The sequence below is a fragment of the Aphelocoma coerulescens genome, chromosome 4 (genome assembly GCF_041296385.1).
Source record: "Aphelocoma coerulescens isolate FSJ_1873_10779 chromosome 4, UR_Acoe_1.0, whole genome shotgun sequence".
In the NCBI taxonomy this organism is placed as follows: domain Eukaryota; kingdom Metazoa; phylum Chordata; class Aves; order Passeriformes; family Corvidae; genus Aphelocoma; species Aphelocoma coerulescens.
In genome coordinates, this window is record NC_091017.1 from 72,831,277 (window position 1) to 72,849,264 (window position 17,988).

Genomic DNA, 17,988 nt, shown 5'->3' on the forward strand with positions numbered 1-17,988 from the left:
GACACTGCCCTGCTTAGATAGCTTTTTCCCTGTTAAAAAAAATACATCTTGTGCTAGGGTTGGTCTGGTGACTTGCAAGCCCCCATGCTGTCAAAGGTGTGGAGGTAAAATACTTCACAGCCTTTCCACTCCTGTTTCGGTTGCAAAGCTGGATGATGAGTTCATTAATCCCTTGTTTGTGGGACCCACAGTCAACTGTGCACAGGGCTGGCTTCCTCTCAGGTTCTGCAGCTGAAAACTGGTTTTTCAATTCCCAAGTTTATTTCCATAAGAGCTGGACTAAAATAAGGTTTTGATAGGTTTTTTTCCAGGAGGGCTAGTCCAGACTGCAGCTGTGCAGAGGCACTGTGCTGTGAGCCACATGGTGAATAGCTGCTGCTTATGGACAGCTGCTCTGTCTGTCTCTGCACCTTATACCTGGTATTAATTTAGAAAAATTCCAGCAGCCACTGGCACAGTAGCTGTTACTGGGATAAGAGCTTCCCCACCAGATTATTTCCATGTGGGGGCAAGGCAGAAACCCCAGACTAACAGCTGGATTAAGACTGTTGGAAAAGCATTGGGTTTTTTCTTAAATACATTTAGATAACCTTAAGGGCCTGACTTACACCCAGCAAAACCATAAAGTTCAGAGTTAAGGCTTCTCACTCCATCTCTGGTACCCACTGGAGCACTTGGCCCTCCAGCACTGGGATTTTGGAGATCACACACTGTCCCTGGATCCCTGCTCATCCAGGCAAAGCCTTGGCCATGTGAGTGGTGCCGACTGTTCCAGGTAGGTGTATTTACAATACACCTGCTGTCCTGAGCAAGGTGCCGTGTGTGTGTTAACACTCCGCTGGTTTCCCTGGAATATTAATGGCCAGTGGCAGCACAGCAGGTGTGGTGGAAAGCCAGCAGCCATAGGGGGAAGGGTACAGATGCAGTGAGAAGCTTTAACTTTTGAGTTTCCTGCCTTCTGTGAGCACGAGTCAGACCCTTAATGTTGTTTTAATGTATTGTTTGTGTTTAATTTTTAGTAAAAATTTGAACACCATCCAGGCTACAGAGGTTGCAGTGGATAAGAAGTTTAAAAGCTTTGGTTCAAGATTACATGAGGCTGCAAGAAAAATTAAAGACATGGAAATGAGGATGGAATGACAGGCTGCTATTTTGCCTCAGAATACTGAAGATTGTAAAGCATTGAGAAATCGAATTCATGACCCTGGAAATCAAGCTCAGATTAAGAAATGTCAGGTTGGTAGGGGTTCCTGAAAGTCTTGAGTTAGGATAAACTGAGATTGTTTTCCTATAACAAAGATTATAGGATGTGGGGGTGGATGGTATAATTTCTATTATCTGTGTAATGTGAAATGCTATACCGTATACTTAAACAAGCCAACTAAGTGAAATTATATTTTTAAATTAGTTTCACGTTTGTCGTGTTGAATGTCACTTCTGACTGTTTCACAGTTACTTCTCTTTGGCGCAGAGTTGCATGATTCACTGTAAATGCAGGCGTGGAAAACACTGCTCTTAAATACACATTGGTTTCTGCTGCCTCTCAGAGGGTTTGCTGCAAAGCCAAAGGCCTGGTGCAGTGTGACATTTCTAGATAAAAAATGGGCAGAACGTGTATATATATATATATATATATATATATATATATATATAATGGGCAGAACGTATGTATATATTTCACCATATAAATGGTGAAAGAGGAAGCTTTTTGTTCAAAAGGTTCTGATTCACAGTGAAGCCGTGTCTTCCCAAATGTGAACTTTAAATAGTGGCTACCCCTGTGATGAAGTTCCTGTAAGTTAACTTAAGTGGGGAGTTACTGCCTGCGATTCAGTGGCAGGATATTTAGGCAGAAAGATTGTGCAACAGGAAGTCTGTGCTGAAGTTCAGAAAGGATTTTGGCAAGCAGAGGTTTGTAGGGTTTTTGTGGTCAAGGTCACTAGATGTATTTGAGTTCTGGGGATTCTTAAAGCCTTAGATTCTCTCAGGGAGGGTTTGTCCTTCTGGTTGTTTTTTGACTTCTGTTCCTATGCTTTGGGGCTTGGTCTGGCATTCCCCTTAGCACTGATGTTACACACGTAACTTGGTTGAAATCTTAGATATACTGGTGTGAGGGGAAAACCAGACCACACCTTTGTGTATTTTAGAGAAATCATTATCTTAAAGGGCTCTGTTTAGTGCTGTTATTTTTAATGATTTTCTGATAGCTATAGTCAGAAGAGTGTTTCTTAGAAGTGAGAGTTTTTAATCTCATCTTCATTTTTCAGTTTGGACCATGTTTCCTACTGTTGACAGAGGTGCTTTAGTTGTAGCTCTAAGGGAATCACCTGTGCCATATTTTTCCTCATTCATCTGCAACAACTTCAGTATCAAAGTTCTGGTTTTTTTTAAATTTTATTTTAGCTAGCATTCAAACTTTCTGTTGAAGTTCTGGCTTTGCTGTACTGACAAGACCATGACCATAACATTTCAGTTGTCAAGTGAGCGCAGTTACTCTAAGGAAAATGAATAGGTCTTGCATGTCATTTTTTTCATTTGTTTCTAGGCATAATTGCATTTTATTAATGCTGTTATATATACTGTTTTTAAAGAAATGTGAACAAGTCTATAGCATGCTTTATCCTAGGATGTTTTTAAGTAAATTTAATGTGGAGTTTTATAATTAAATTCCCTTTAAAGCATAGAATTGTTCCCTGAGTAACTAAGTATTTTTTATGTGTTTGTGTCCTGTACCACATTACTAGTATGTTGTTTATTTACTAAAAATGTCTGTATGAGGGTGATGTGGCCATTTCTGGTTCAAACAAGTATCAATAGTAAAGTTCAACATGCACAGTTTTCAAAAATTACATTTTAAAGTCTCCCATTTAGTTTTGGTGTCTGGATATTATTGAGGTAACATGTAGCAGAAGCATTTCTAAGCTTATCTATCATAGTAGAGGTTAGGACTGGGTGTTTTTACAACAGAGCATAATTTCCATGGAAAACTTAGCTGGTGGGTACTTTTCTCATCTGAATGCCTCTCTGTTATGGTGAGAGTACTGCAGAGTCAGTCCATTGGCATCATCAGATGTTGGGAGATGCTGGAAGTAGAGCAGAGAAGAACCAAATGTAGGGACTCTTGTTCTGTTGTCTCTAGGTGTAAAACCTGTTTGAATAGGTAGAGAATTTAAATGCCAGATTGCAGTGGGACTGGGCTGTCCTGAGTTGGTGTCTCGGGGTCTAAATTTGACCAAACCGGAACAGTTGGTTAGGAGTGGACATAGAATTTTTGGGTTTGGGCTAGGCCATTGAGAGGGACTGTGAGGGCAGCAGTCTCTGGAGCTGTCTTTCAGCCCCAGGACCGGAGCCTGGTCCCAGGGGAGAAGTTATATGCTGCTTCTGTTGAGTTGTGAAAATCTCTCTTCCCAGCAGCTGGTTTTCTTCACCAGATACCTTGTACAGCTGGGATTCTACTGATATTCCATTCACTTAAAATGCAGATACCAGTCTTTCAGGACTTACTTTCTGACACAGGCTGGGGCTTAAGATGCAGGGATTGCTTGTAGAAGATAACTGGGGCACCTCAGTCTTTTGCATTAATGTTGGACTGACTTGGATTATCAAGCAAATAAGCAATGTTTTAAAATTCACACCGCAACAAAAATATGTGTTGAAATCTGTATACTAGAAATATTTAGTCTGATTCACTTTGCAGTGCTTAAAACTTACTTTGAAAGAGGAAAAAAGATCATGTACTTAACTCTTCATTTTGCTTTTCATTATCTCCTCAGGAAGTCCTTTTTTTCCACTCCTGCTTAACTACTTTTTGCAAATGTAATGGTTTAATATTATTGCCTCGAGTACTTCTGTGTATTTATAGCATCTGTATTGTTCAAAAGACGCTCTCTAAATATCTTAAGGATTACTTTTCATTTCCAGACTCTGTAAAGAGGATGTAAATGAAGTTTTCAGTTTGGACTGATATTCCTTCTCCCAGATATTTGATGAGAATTTCTTTGTCACTCCACAGTGTTCAGAGCGTGGTGTTGATTTAGGGAGGGACTTTTTTTCATGTTTTATAAGAGTTTTCAGTGATGGATTAAGTATGATGTGCTTGACTAAGCTATATAGAACTGTTTCATGAAACTTTGTAAACCTAAGCAGACCTACATAGATCAGCAATTTGCCTGTTAACTTGGACACTGGATCCTCAGTAAATGCAAAATTTTGCTGTTTTAGGCTTTTTTAAGTTAAATTTTAGTCTGAGCAGAATCATCATTATATATGTAAATTGAATACTCAAATCCTCACTGAGTTGCTTATGATATTCCATAAGCTACACTCTTCTTTCAAGATTGGGCAAGATATTTCTCACTCTGTCTAGAGCTCACAAAGGTGTGGAATCCAGTCAAAACCTAAAGGTTGGATAAGGTTGCACAGACACTTCTTACTAGTGCAGCAAGGATGTATCTTTAAAAAACAAGTATACTACTCCCTTAGTGGTTTTATCCATCTTTCATAATTCAGCCTTCTGAACCTCCACGGAATGTTTTCTAAGGTCTTCTGTGTTCGGTTGACAGCTGAGTGTAAACTTGTTCCTGTTTTATTAGCTTCAGTCCTTGAAATCTTTTTCTGCCATCAGAATAAACAAGACTAGCTATAACCTATTTTTAATCACATTTGCATGGCCTGAATAACAAGTCTTCTCTGTTTCTTTGTAGGCATTCGACCTCCGATCATGAATGGGCCCATGCACCCGCGCCCTTTGGTAGCGTTGCTGGATGGCAGGGATTGTACAGTAGAAATGCCTATTTTGAAGGATGTAGCCACAGTGGCATTTTGTGATGCTCAGTCTACACAAGAAATTCATGAAAAGGTAATATTTAACAGGTACAATTGAGGTGTTTTAGGAAATGCAAATACTGTAATGATGCAGACCAGTGTTGTGTCAGTTGTGACATTGTTGTTAAAATGTATGTGGTGAGCTGTGCTTTTGTGTAGTGTATTCTTGGCTGGATGTTGTCCCTCTGCTTACCTGCTGAGTCATATTCATGGAGAGAGTTACTTCTGGGCAAAATACTGCTACATGATACCTAGAAATGCTCCTTGGAAACATTTCTGTTGCTCAGCAGCCTTTGCCTGGAAAGACAAATCTCAGTATGGGATTTTCTGTGTGGGGAACTTTCTGATTTCTTTGTTTAGCCAAGGAATTGTGCAGATTGGGTTAGGCAGCCTTGTGCACTGAGAATTGTTACTGCCAGAAGAGTTTCAAAACAAATGCTAACCCAAAATTTACGTGGAAAATGCAGTGAATGTCAACCTAACTTGAGAACACATACAAGGAATTGAAAACTTCTCAGTCTTCATTCATAATGGATCTGCAGAGGTAGTGTTTGTTGAGGGTTTTAAATAAAATAAAGCTTAATTTATAAGGTTCAAAGACAATATATGTTTTTTTAATCTAGAGAAACCCCAAGCTTTTTTTCTCAATTCCCTTTTATTATATCAAAAATTAAAATGGGATAGAATGCCTGTTTCTGTATATTTCTTTTCAATCATGTTGAGAAGTTGCTTCTATTTTACTGTTTTGTTTTCCTATCTCACAGCACCGTTAGAAGTTAATACATGGATTCCATTTACAAGGATTAAATGACACATGGAGAATAAGTAATATAAATGCTGTTCTACTTTTATTAGTAGATGAGAGCAGGCTGCTCTTTGGGTGAACACTATAGCATTGGCTACTGCACCACCTGTATAGTTTTATGATTTGCATAGTAAAATCAGCATAATTTACTTCTGGTGCATCAAGACTGGGGAATTCCTGTGGGCCATTAATGCCTTGCATAAAAACAATGGGTATTTTCAGTTATCAGTGGTGTGTAATAACTTTTCAGATCCTGAGTGTGTGTCTCTCAAATTGCAGGTTTGGAAAAGTAATTGAATAACTGATGAGTGACATAGGTAATCTGTTGCTGATCTTCACAACAATGCTGTCTTGAGGGGAGTATACTAAAGGTTGCATACTTTGCTTTTTATTATACAACAATAATTAATTCTCAGTGATCTCAGTAATACATCAGGAAAATAGATTTTCACTAGCTATCAGTACAACACCATAAAACAGATTTTCACTTTTCTAAAGGATGAGGCAATCCCATAATGTTTTGGTCTGCAAGGTGGTAGGTTTTTGGCAACAAAAATCACAAACCTAAATTCATTATCCTGTTGTATTCCTTTAACACTGACTGAGAGATCAATTTTATGAAGTGTTGAGCACTGTTCACTTCTGTGTGAAAAGTGTTCACTGTTCATCTGCCATGAAAAATGACTATTTTTCACCTATCTTTAGAGTAGAGGAATATCAGTATTTTAGATACAATGTTGCTTTGCTAAATACAAAATTGTTTTCACAAAAGGTTTTCAAATCAAGAGTTACGTATTTAAAGGAGTATCTGAAATGTTCATGTGTTTATGAATGCACATTTGTGGTCATAGTAAATGATGGTGTCCTGTTAATTGAGATCTAGATTTTGATAATAGATACTAAGAAGAGCCACTGAAATTAACAGGCTGGCAGATACAGATGCACTTAGTGTGAAGTTGCCAGGAGCAAGCCAGAGGCTGGGAAGTTCAGGATGGGATTTGAAAGGTGATTGACATTGTTTGATCCTCTTAGATGGGTGACTGTAGATGAAGGGGGGGGCGGGGCACAGGAACCAAGAATCACATGGGGAGGAAAGGAGTGAAAGACTGAGAAAGATGTCTAGGAAAGTAGGAACCTATATTAACTCAGCTTGCACAGTTGTGGAGCCTTGATCACAGGGGTTTGAGGAGTCAGGAATTTCTGCTGGTCATGGGAGTTTCAGGGACAAGACTGTGGTTTAAAATATTGTCTTTTCAGTATTTCAAGGAAATAGAGTGGAAAGGGGAATTTATTGTAGCTTGTGAGATAGCAAAGCACAAGCTATGTAGTTTTTCATAGAGGAGCAAGCAGCCTGAGAGATTTTAACACATACAGAAAGGAGGAAAAGAAGTGATGATTTGAATGCCATTTGTGTGCAGGGTGAAAATCAGGATACTTCACTGTGTGTGCTCATTAAAGGAAGTTTTCTCCAAACTGGGTAATGCCTGAGTTGCAGTTCTGTAGCAGTTCCCTTCTGCCAAGAGTTCATTTGTCAATCACTTTTTATGGCTGAGGAGATTAAAGTGTGGAAAATAAGTAACAAGTTGTAATGTTGCAAATAAATAATAACATGTAGTAGAACTCTGCTTCATCTCAGCAAAGCATTCGTTCCCTGTTCCACTGTTCTGGAAGGCAACTTGGATGGTGAAGATACATTTCCTTCCTTCTGAAAAGTGAGGCTGCTAGTGCTTAAGTGAATACTGACATTTACTGAGAGCAACCCAACGTTTTGAAATAACTTTGTAGTTAGAGGACACTTATGACACTTCAGAAATTACTTGTGTGTGAGGTTCTGCTAGTTTTTGGTTTGTCTCTTTATTTCCCATTCTCCCTAGAAAAAGCAGTTTATTTTCAAGCCAGTCTGCAAGGCTGCAATAGATGTGTTTATCCCTTAACCCCTAAGTTCTGTTTTATTGTAGATGTTCTGAAGTTGAGCATTACGTTTGTCAAACTCTTATCATGGCATAACTGGGAGTTCGGTTCACTGCATCCTATCCGAAAACTTCTGTCATTTAGGGTAAAATATTTTAAGATTTCAGTGTTTAAATTTCTTTCTTATGAGAGATTGCATTAATGTCTATAAAAGTTGCTCACTGTGCTTAAATTGGCTATTATTTTACAATTAATGATGTGTAAATAAGTTCTGTCAGTAATTATCTTAGACTGCTTCCAGGTGTACACAGTGTTTTGGTTTGTTCTGCCAAAAAATAGAGTTGTTCATCCAAAAAAATTACTTAAAAACACTTAGCTTGCTTCCATCCTCCTTCCAGGTCAACTTTCTTTTTTCACTGGCTTATGCTCTGTTGTCTGTTCACCTCTTTTTCCCAATCCCTCTTCGTTTCAGTGCCATTCACAGTTTGCTGCTTTTCCTGGCTCCTTGGCAGCCTACCGAGCACTCTGATTCCTGCAGTATTGCTGCTCTTTTCCACTTCTGTACCTTTGAAGACATGACAGACTCAAGCACACCCTTGAGGTCTTTATGTTGCCTGAGATTTTTTTTGAGTTCATGTTCTTTGCTTTTTGGGCTACCTGACCTTTGCCCTATGTTCTGTAACATGGAAGTGTAGTTTCAGAGGGATAAATATAAACATACTGTGCAAGAGCTGGTAATAGGCATCTCGACCAAGCAGAGAGAAAATAGTGATTCTTGCAAACCCAAATGAAAAGACAGGAAGCACAACTGATGAAGAATGGTCTTTAAAACAAAATGTACTGGCTGGAAAGAAATCAAGAGTTTATTTGAAGCTGAGTACATTTTTTCATTCTCTTTTTTCTGTAATTATGTGCTTTCCTACATCTTGTTGCAAATCAAGTAGAAGAAAAAAGTGTGTGGTTGACTGGATTTACAGCTTCAAGCACTTACCCAGTTCACCAGAACACTGATGAGAGCACTGAGTAGTCTTTGGGTGGAAGTGGGAACAGAGTGCCCCAGCCTTAGCAGACATTGAGGTAGAATGTGTTGGATCCTTTGGCTTCTGTTTTCTGAGCACAACATAAAATGATTTTCAAAAGGATACTACATTTCCATGTTTGTAGTTTTAAGTTAAAAAAAAAATTAAAGTTGAACTTCCTGTTCAATAGAACTTAAAAGTTTTCAGTCACACTTTTACAGAGGAATTAAATGTAGAAACAGTTGTAGTGATGGCAGTTTTATCAAAGACCATTTTAAAGAAAAGCTGAAAAGCAACAAATGTTTTGAAACTGATAGAAACAAATTCATAATGGTGCTGTTGTTCAGCTCTTTGATTTGTCCCTGTTACAGCAATGGTTAAGTGAGATAATTTTTCCAGTTTCCAGTTCTTTGTTTAGCAGTAAAGCTTGTGTTTACACCATCAGTGCTGTTTATATTCATGAAGCATTTGAAGCATTTTAGTTTTCCATCAGATTTAAATTCTCAAAGAACATAGATTGAAAGGAAGCAGCCTTGTTCTAAACAATAACGTCTGTTTGGGAGTAAGTTGTCACCTCGGAGCTGATCCAAAACCTTGTAAATGTACTGAAACCGAATGAGCTTTGGATCAGATTCCTCATGAAAGACTTCAGAAAAACCTGGGTTTATGCATTGTCACCAGTGACTTCCATGACTCCATAATATCCTTAGGTATAGGTGTTCAATCCATTGTAGTGTCTGATAGGCTTGACCTGAATTCAGCCCTATGAACAGATGCAATTCAGCCTTATTAGTAGACAAACTAACACATGGAACTGCTGTTTAAGATTTTTCATTGGAACTTATTATTTAGTAAAAATGTTTTCAGAGTCTGTATTCTCAAGTGGACTTCTGTCATTAAAATTGCATGTAACAGTCAGTAAATCCTGACTTGGAAATACTGGCTTCAATATAGTATTTAAAAGGAAGTTTGGTATAGACTATACAGATTATTTATGTAGTTGTGTGTCTATTTGTATGTATATATTTTTAATATTAATTTTTAGAAGACTAGAAATACACTATCTCATATATATATGTCACATGTATATAGATGTAGTTTATATAGTGTGTGGATATATAGGCTTTTAGAGAGTGTGTTTTCAGGAGCCTGCAAGTAAGTTTTGTTTGTTTGTGTAAAATATCTATATTTGTATTTATGGACAGTATAAACTTAAGTATTAATGTTTAGGGTCCTCACTAGAGAGTATCCTGGCTGAATAAAGTTTATATGAAATGGGTGGGTTACTGACAGCACCATGGATCATAGGAGCCTAACAGGGAGCTGAGAGCTTGTAAAGAGAAGCAAGAACTTGTAAAAAGCAGCACAATCTAGCAGAGCTTTGGAGAGCTACTAAATACCACTTGAGCACACTGGCTTTTCTTTTTAGCTTTAATGGTGTTGGTTTCACATGGGCTCTTTGCAGTGTTGTAGGGAGGCTTTGAGAACAGCTCTGAGTCTCTGCAGCCTTCCCCGTGTGACAGACTATTGGTTACAAATTCTACGTGCAGCTGCTTTTTGCAAGTTAAATAAGGCAAGGCCTACTCAGTTTTGGTAAAGTACATTTGTTCCACCCAAATGTGCAAAATATCTCAAGTCTGTTGGTGACACTGGAACATACTTTTTTTTAGGGATGACACATCAAACTTCAAGTCCAAGAAATGCAATACTTTGTAGTTTCTAGAACCAGATGAAATACAGCACTTTCTAGTGATGATTTTTGTTTTTAAGATTGATACCTTGTCATATTCAACATGTAATTTATAATTTGTTTTTCTCTGCATTGAAGTACTTTGGCATTTTATGTACTGTGTTATGTTTCTGTACTCTGGATTTGATCCATGAGCATCTGGGATCAGCCTCGTAGTCAAATCTAGAAGTGTCTTCAGATGCTCCAAGAAGAGGAGGCCTTGCTGTTTAGTTCTTAGCATGTTGTGGTATGTTTATGTGTTTTTGTAAAAGTAAGCAAGATAGTCAGAGTTCTTCCCCAGATAATGAGACGTGTGTGTCACACTGGTGACTATGCAGTGTTTGGCATGATGGCTAAAATAGTGTAGTGCTGAAAGAAGGGGGAAAAAATGTAGATGGGAAAATGTTTAAGAAGGATTTCAACCTTTGATAATCAGTACTCCGGATTTGTCAGGTTCTTGGAAATAAAAATGTCTCCTACTACTGTGTCATCTGTTCCCTAAGACCCTTGGTGACCTGGCATGTTGGGAAAGCAGAGTAGTCATTTTTGAGGCTGAGGAACAGCAGAAAGACGTGTCCAAGCTGTTGTGATTGGAAAAGCTGTCAGCTTACAGAATAGGGAATGAAAAAGACTCAACAGTGAGCTGTAGCTCCACCTGGAAGGAAGTCTGAAGGCATAGAAATTAGGCAGGTGAGCTACATAATCATTTGGTAATAGAAGGAAGCCAACATATGTCCCGTGTTTCAGCTTTTGCCTCAGATCCTTTATTCCCAGGGAGCACAGTTGCAGTGTGATGAAAGCAGGAATGGCTGTTGGAGGAACACGGCTGACTGCTCATTTTCTGTCTGGTTTTTCCATTGACTTTCCTTGCAAGAAATCATCAAAGAGCATGGTCTGACTGCCACTACTCAGGCTGGTCTGGAATTTCTGCCTTGCCTGCTATCTCACTCACAGGTTTTATCTCTTTGTAGTAAAATTGTTCTTGAATTTGATAAAAATTCCATCAAGTTCATTGTGGAAAATGATGGCGAAGAAACACGTGTTCTTCCTGGTTTTCTCAATGCATCCACCACTTCTGTTAAATCATCAGTAAATTGCTCCTATGCACAGTTACTTTTTTCTAAAGATAATTTCATTTTCTGGAGTTGTTGATATTTAATTAAATTATCAAATTAATGTGATAAAACATACTTGCAGGGTATTACATTTTTAGCAGTGGATTTCCTTGCTAACTAGCCCATAATCCTAGGAGAGGCTCAGTCACTAAAAAGAAATTCTAAAAGATTTGTCACTTGCATTTGCTTGTTCCATATCCCATGCGAGGGGTAAATAACTGCCTGTGGAAATGGCTAGTGTCAGCATTAAGCTATAGCTAGGAAATATTTTTCCTTGTATTGAACACATTCCCAAGCTTTCCAGTACTTTTCTGTCTCCTCCTAGTGCCAAGCCATAACCTAAATGGGCCCCAGAAATGTGGTGTAGTGGATCCAGACTGGTGCTCTTAAGAGTCCGAATGCCAGTCTTGACTGGCTGAGTTAATAAAATATGCATGACTGTGAGATGAAAATTTGCTTCCCAAAGTGAATCACTGATTTTAAAAACACAAATGTCTGAGCCAGTTCAGCTGTGCTTTAACCCGTGTTGGATGCAGTCCTTAAAGCAGTGGCAGCTCTGCACCCCAAAATACACACACCACTGGCATTTTCCAGTCTGGGAGAGGAGGGTCTGGTTGTCAGAGAGCCTTAGGGGTGTGTCCTCAGAACTTCTAAGCTTCTTCAATTTTTGCTCATCTGACAGCTACACAGATGATGTTTTCTCCTGCAGCACAGCCATCCAGAGCAGGACAGGGGAAAATATATGTGATATAACACAGAATAGGGGTCATGGCTTGTTGGAGACAACCAGGATATCATAAAGAACATGACCTTGAAGCAGCAAGTGCTGTGACTGAATTTGAAGAAATTTCCACACACTGAGACTGGGAGATTCTTGAACAATTTTATTTCAGCCTCTAGTGGGAGCAGAAATAACCTAAGAGCATTTTAGGTGGGCTCCCTGGTCCTAAGAGGGACTGTTTCTTGTGTAGGGTGCCTCAGCCTTGCTCCATGCCAGCTGTAATGTCACTGGAGAAGCAAACCCAGTAAACTGCTTTGGGTTTTTATTAACCCTGTGTAACAGCTCAAGGTAACACATTCTGGTGAGTGCAGTCTTTCTGATTGGATGGATGTAATCTCCAAAGGACTTTTTTGCACCATTAAAATCAAGGAGTTTTGTGTGTGTGTAATCATTTTATAAGTTTACAGTCTACAGCTGGTCTTTGAATTATGTTGTAGCTGCATTCTTGAAGGATGTGTAATTTGTAATTTTTTTTCAGTTCTTACTAGTAAATGCAAATTCTGCTCAAAGGAATCTGGTCTTTATCTGACTTAGAACTGAGGTTCTCAGTCCAGAAACACGTGTTGAAATAGCATAAATAATTTTGTGAAGTATTCAGTGCTTCTCTTTCATTTTTATGGAGTTTGGTTTTATTTTCTTTTAATTTTTTCTTAATGTATTTTAATTTCAAATATTGCTGCCGATCCTGGGTTCCAGCAATTGTAATCCTCTGTGTGCAATACCATGCTTTGCTGCAATAGTTTTTTAAAAATTATATATGTTGATTATTTTTACTGACCTTGCAGTACACTAGGAAATGCTCATATGAGTAGAAATAACTCAGATGACAGAATCTGTACATGTACCAGACCCAAAAGTCTGTTGAATAAGAAATTTAGAGCCTCTGCACAACTTTTATGTGAAGTGTGTCATAGGAATCTCTTGAAGTCATTACAGCTGGCTTAGCTACTGAAATGAGTTATGCATGTTTTGTGCCTTTTAGAACGATTAGAATATTAGCTAGTGCATTGAAGGTACAAGCACAGGGAAGTGTTTTGAAGAAGTAAAATTGTGCAATTTGCATATAAAGAGGAAAATACTCTCTGCTGAAAAAATCCGAAAAATAAACTTGTATCAGCTGTGTGGGGTGCAGTGTCATTGTTTGATAGCAGAATGTAAAACTGCTGGGCATGTCTGTCTCCCTTCTCCACACCTCTTCCCTTCTTTCTCTCCCTACTCCACACCCCTTCCTCTTAAGTGCTCTTGAATAGGTTGGATGCACTCTAACGTAATTTAGCTTATCAGGGGCTTCTGATTATCTTCTAATTTTGCTTTTTTGGTTCTCTTACAAATTTGGAGATGTTTTCTGCAGCATTTTTGCTTTCATGCAATTTCTTATTTCTCAGAGGCTTTGTGTTTTCCTGGATAATGTCAAGTTTGGCATCTCAGTTAATACCAATTTATGGGACATCCAGTTTTCCATTGGTGAGAGCTTATTTGCAGTGTCAGTAAACTGAGGGACAAACACTTTTGTTCTTGTGTGTGAATTGACCGATTTCACTCTCTGTTGTCGAAGGGGTTTATGATCACTGAATGTTTTCTATTCAGGTATCAAATGGTTTAATAGGGCAGTGAATGCCTGTACCACTGTGTGTGGTGAAGAGATACTGCTCTGTAACTCCATTCAAAGCTGAATGTCAGCTGCCTAAGCATAAAATATTCACTGTTTGTGGGGAGTGTTTGCTCCCATGTTGGGCTTCTTCTGCGTGTGCAGATGCAGTCCGGTGGCACTTGTACTTGGGGTCAGTATTGCAGAGCATTTCCTGGGCAATGAAGAGAGTTTTCCCTCTTACTAAGAGCACAAGTACAGATCATGTAGTTCTTTCAAAGCTGATCCTATCATGCTAGAATGGAGACTTCAGATGGAAAAAGACTTACCAAGAGGCTGGAAGATATTTGGAGAAATAACCTTTAAAAAAACTCTGAATCTGTATTTAATGCTTTTACAGTCTTTTTATACTTGAAAATAAGTGTATGAGATTAAGCTGAGATTCTGTGAAAGACAAACATAAAATAAGGTTTTTTTCCTCCATTTTATTTATAGGTACTAAATGAAGCAGTGGGTGCACTGATGTATCACACCATAACTTTAACTCGTGAAGACCTGGAGAAATTCAAAGCACTTCGAATAATTGTCCGAATTGGCAGCGGTTTTGATAATATTGACATCAAATCTGCTGGAGATTTAGGTATGGCTCTTACAGACTTTGTTTTGCATCTTATACTTGCCTCCAGAAATGTGATAACATCTAAATCTTTGTATTAATGTTTGCTGTGTATTTTATAGTAGCATCGTATGTAAGCTGTATAATTTTCTCATCAGAGTATAAAACTCATTATGGAGATACTAGCATTAGTTAATTAAATGATAATATTAACAGCTTTGTGGCAGGATGACAATCCGCCTGTTCAATACAAACCCAAGGAGTAAGGCCATAATTTTTCATCTCTTTCTGTTTTACCCCAGTTGTATATTTTAACTACTACTGCTATAATCCAATTAAAAAATATAATTCCATCACCATGGCATACTACTTCGGTTTGAATAAAAAATGAGATCATTATCAACTGTCTGAGACTTATTTATGATGCATGAGTTTAGTACTAAACCACTCCATAAAATAGAAATACTGATTTTATAGGAGAATCAGTTGTTGCTGTTTCAGAGTAAACTGAGCTATGGGAACTCTGAAAAGGTGGTGCTTAATGTTTGGCTGCAAAAAAAGCAACAGTCTGATTTGTACTTCCCCTTACTTTAGGTTAAACTACCTCCTACCTGTAATCTCAAGGTCAGCCTATCACTTGGAGTAAAGATATTCTTCCGTTTATTTTCCAAGATTGAGGAGACCAAGTATGTTTCCCATTATGCTCTGGGAAGATCTTGGAATCTTTATTTCAGTGTGGCAGTGCTTAGTCCTAGCAATAACCTCACTGATGTAGTGGAGGAGCTGGAGTGTGGTCTGTTTATCAGCTAATGATAGTAAACTATTCACCTGTTGTAATGGTGGCAGAGCCTTAACCACTCCTTGCTGAGTTTTATAAAGAACAGGTCTGGGCTGAAAGTATGCAGGGCTGTGTTCTGCCTGCTTTAACTAGTGCCACAGTCAGGCACGTGTTGTGAGCCCCAGAAAACCTCTGTGTGTGGAGAGATTGGCTTGGGGTAAAATCCTAGATCAAAAGCCAGAATGTAGGTGCAGATCAAAGGCTCTGACCAGTCAGGAGCCCAATTTATGGAGAAAATCCCTGATAAGAGGAAGATCTTCGCAGGTTTGCTGGCTGTTTCTTCTTCATGTCTCTGTGCTGGATTGTAACCAAAGTTTATAACTTAAGTGCAGTCACATAATTCTTCAAGCCAGAGTACAGCAAATTTGAGAAAGTCTCATTCATATGAAATGCTAAATGGCCACATTGCTCATCATTCAGTTCCTATCTTGTGATTAGACTGAGTTACAAAGTTAACGTCCAAGCTGTCTGGGCATCCCTTAATTTACAAAATATTATTGTCCACTCAGTCAAACGCTAGTAATGCTGGAAAGATTACAGTGTAAAATCTCTGATTTTAATACTAAGTTGGGGTGAAGTGGTTGGAATGAAATGTTACTGGTACAAAGAGCCTTCCCTTTGTTGAACTAGTGCAAGTAATACAAATCTTAAGGAGGTAATGTGAGAGTGATCTGCTCTTTATAAAAAGCTTTGATTTACTTTTGAAATGTAGATTTAGGTCACAGAGTCCAGCATATTCCTGAACTTCTGTAGTAACTTCTTGAGTTATTTTTCATAGAGCTGGCACATGGGGTTGTTACCAGCTTTTCCTATTAAGCATTATTTTATATTAGCACTTTCAATCTTGTTAAAAAGCATGAAAATATGTGTTTCTTGCATAAAACATGCTTTTGCTCTACTGTATTAATTGTTGGCTAAAAAATACATACAAGTTGTGGGTGTAGCTGGATGCAAATGAAGTGGGAGCCCAGGTAATGCAGGTTGACTCCTGTATTTTAAAGCATTGAACCTGTGCACAAAGTCACTGGAAGCAATGGGAAAAGAGAAGGGAGCATAGATCAATGGATGTGGAGATGAGAGTGTGCTGTCTTTTCCCATGTGAAATGTCTCTTCGTTTCCTTGCCTCTCTCTTGATGCTTTTTGTGGTTCGGTATGTCTCTGCCTTTCAAAAATGAGCTGCTTTTAAAGGTGAAGAAAAATAGGGAAAAATAAATTCCTGCCGTTCAGGAGAGAAATTACCTGACTTCTGTTTCTTCCATTTCCTAAGGAAAACTATTAGGGAGGATGGTATATTATTTCTCTTCCCAAAAACATAACTCTTTAAGCTCCTTTTAAAGCGTAATTTTAGTTGATGGCAGCTATTAGGAGACACGTTTACTAAATTTACGTTGCCATCTAAAACCTGCGTTGTTGCTCCATGAAAAATACTTTTTTTGTATAAACAAATGCAGATGTTTAATGTGAGGTACTTAGAGGGATGTTATTTTTCAGTCTTTCACCTCTCCCTCCCAGCTGAGCTTTTTTCCCCATTTTTAAAATGGTGAGTTGCTACCATGGATGTTAGCAGGATGCCAAGATTAATATTCCAGCAAATGATGCTGGTATATCTTCTTGCAAGTCTTAAGGGCAGTGACTCAGCAGACAGGCTTATCTCTACAGCAGAAGAAAGAAAAATAGTTCTGCAAGTTCCTTGTGCTGGTTTTAGTGATGTAGAGAAAGCTGTAAAAAAGTACTGGGCAGCAGAATAAAGGCATTTGAATGTAAAACATAGATATATATAGTATGAGCTTATTATTTGTCATATTACTATTGTTGCTGTTTTTGAAGAGAATGTTTCTTCTTCTTTGCTTCATAAGATAATGCTGGCATTAGCTGAGGACTTAATGAATATTTAGTTCTGTAAAAACTCAAAAAGTAAAAACAGTTTTTGGGTGTTTTTAGGGTACAAACCACTTTTTTTTCTTCTCCACCATGAAATTATACTGTGTGCTGTTTGTTGTCTCAGTCAGCAGAACTGAGACACAAACATTTGTGGGAGCTGGTGATTAGAGAGAGAACATGCAGTACATGGAAAGACTGAAGAGAGACAAGTCAAAAAGGACACAGGCTTTTTCAGGCAAACATTTTGCTTAACTGCTATGCATTGAGTACTGGAAGGTAAAAAGCAGAATGGGATAACTTGCATGCAATTACAATCACAATCACTTGTTGCTTCATCTGTTTTTTGAAGTAAAATGGGATTATTGTGAATCTTGAATCAATCCACCTTCCACAGTTTTCTGTGGAAATCTGTAACACTTAAAGCTGCTTGATGTTATGCTTGTTTCAGCTGGTAACTTTTCAGCTGTTAGGAACATGGACTTAACGTGGCATTACCTTTGTGTGCCATGCAGAAGCAGATTTTGCATTTCCCTGTTGACAATTAGATGGGTTCCCTTTAATATGGGGGATCAGGAGAAGCCTGGGATTTTTTTGTTGTAATTCTAAAAATCCCTGTGCAACACAGAACAGATTGGCCTTCTCTGTATCACAATTGCCTGTACATGATCTGGAATTACTGACAGTCATCCTGTGAGGGCTTTATAAGAGTTGCTATCATTATAAATTAGTCTAGCCTTTTTGTAACTTGCATAGATAGCTTTTGGGAGGGTATTTGCTCAGTGGTGGAAGGCTAACTTGCACAATTAAATCCAAACATGATCATTGAGCAAGGCAGACTTCTCTTTGCTGTTCGAAGCACCAAGCTCAGTGGAAATGTAAAA

General features: G+C 38.3%; 1 protein-coding gene across 10 annotated transcripts in view; it reads left to right on the forward strand.

Annotated features, from left to right (window-relative positions):
• CTBP1 (C-terminal binding protein 1) overlaps nucleotides 1-17,988 on the forward strand; it is a 235,757-nt gene that overhangs the window by 195,010 nt on the left and 22,759 nt on the right. For 7 of the 10 annotated variants that reach the window (XM_069014663.1, XM_069014660.1, XM_069014662.1 and 4 more), the window contains 2 exons: nucleotides 4,704-4,858; nucleotides 14,268-14,412. In XM_069014663.1, coding sequence (XP_068870764.1) covers nucleotides 4,704-4,858; nucleotides 14,268-14,412 — 300 coding nt within the window. Of the gene's footprint in view, nucleotides 1-1,019; nucleotides 1,237-4,703; nucleotides 4,859-6,526; nucleotides 6,635-7,587; nucleotides 7,686-14,267; nucleotides 14,413-17,988 lie in introns of those variants that run through there. The other 3 variants (XM_069014666.1, XM_069014665.1, XM_069014669.1) reach the window with 2 other exon arrangements.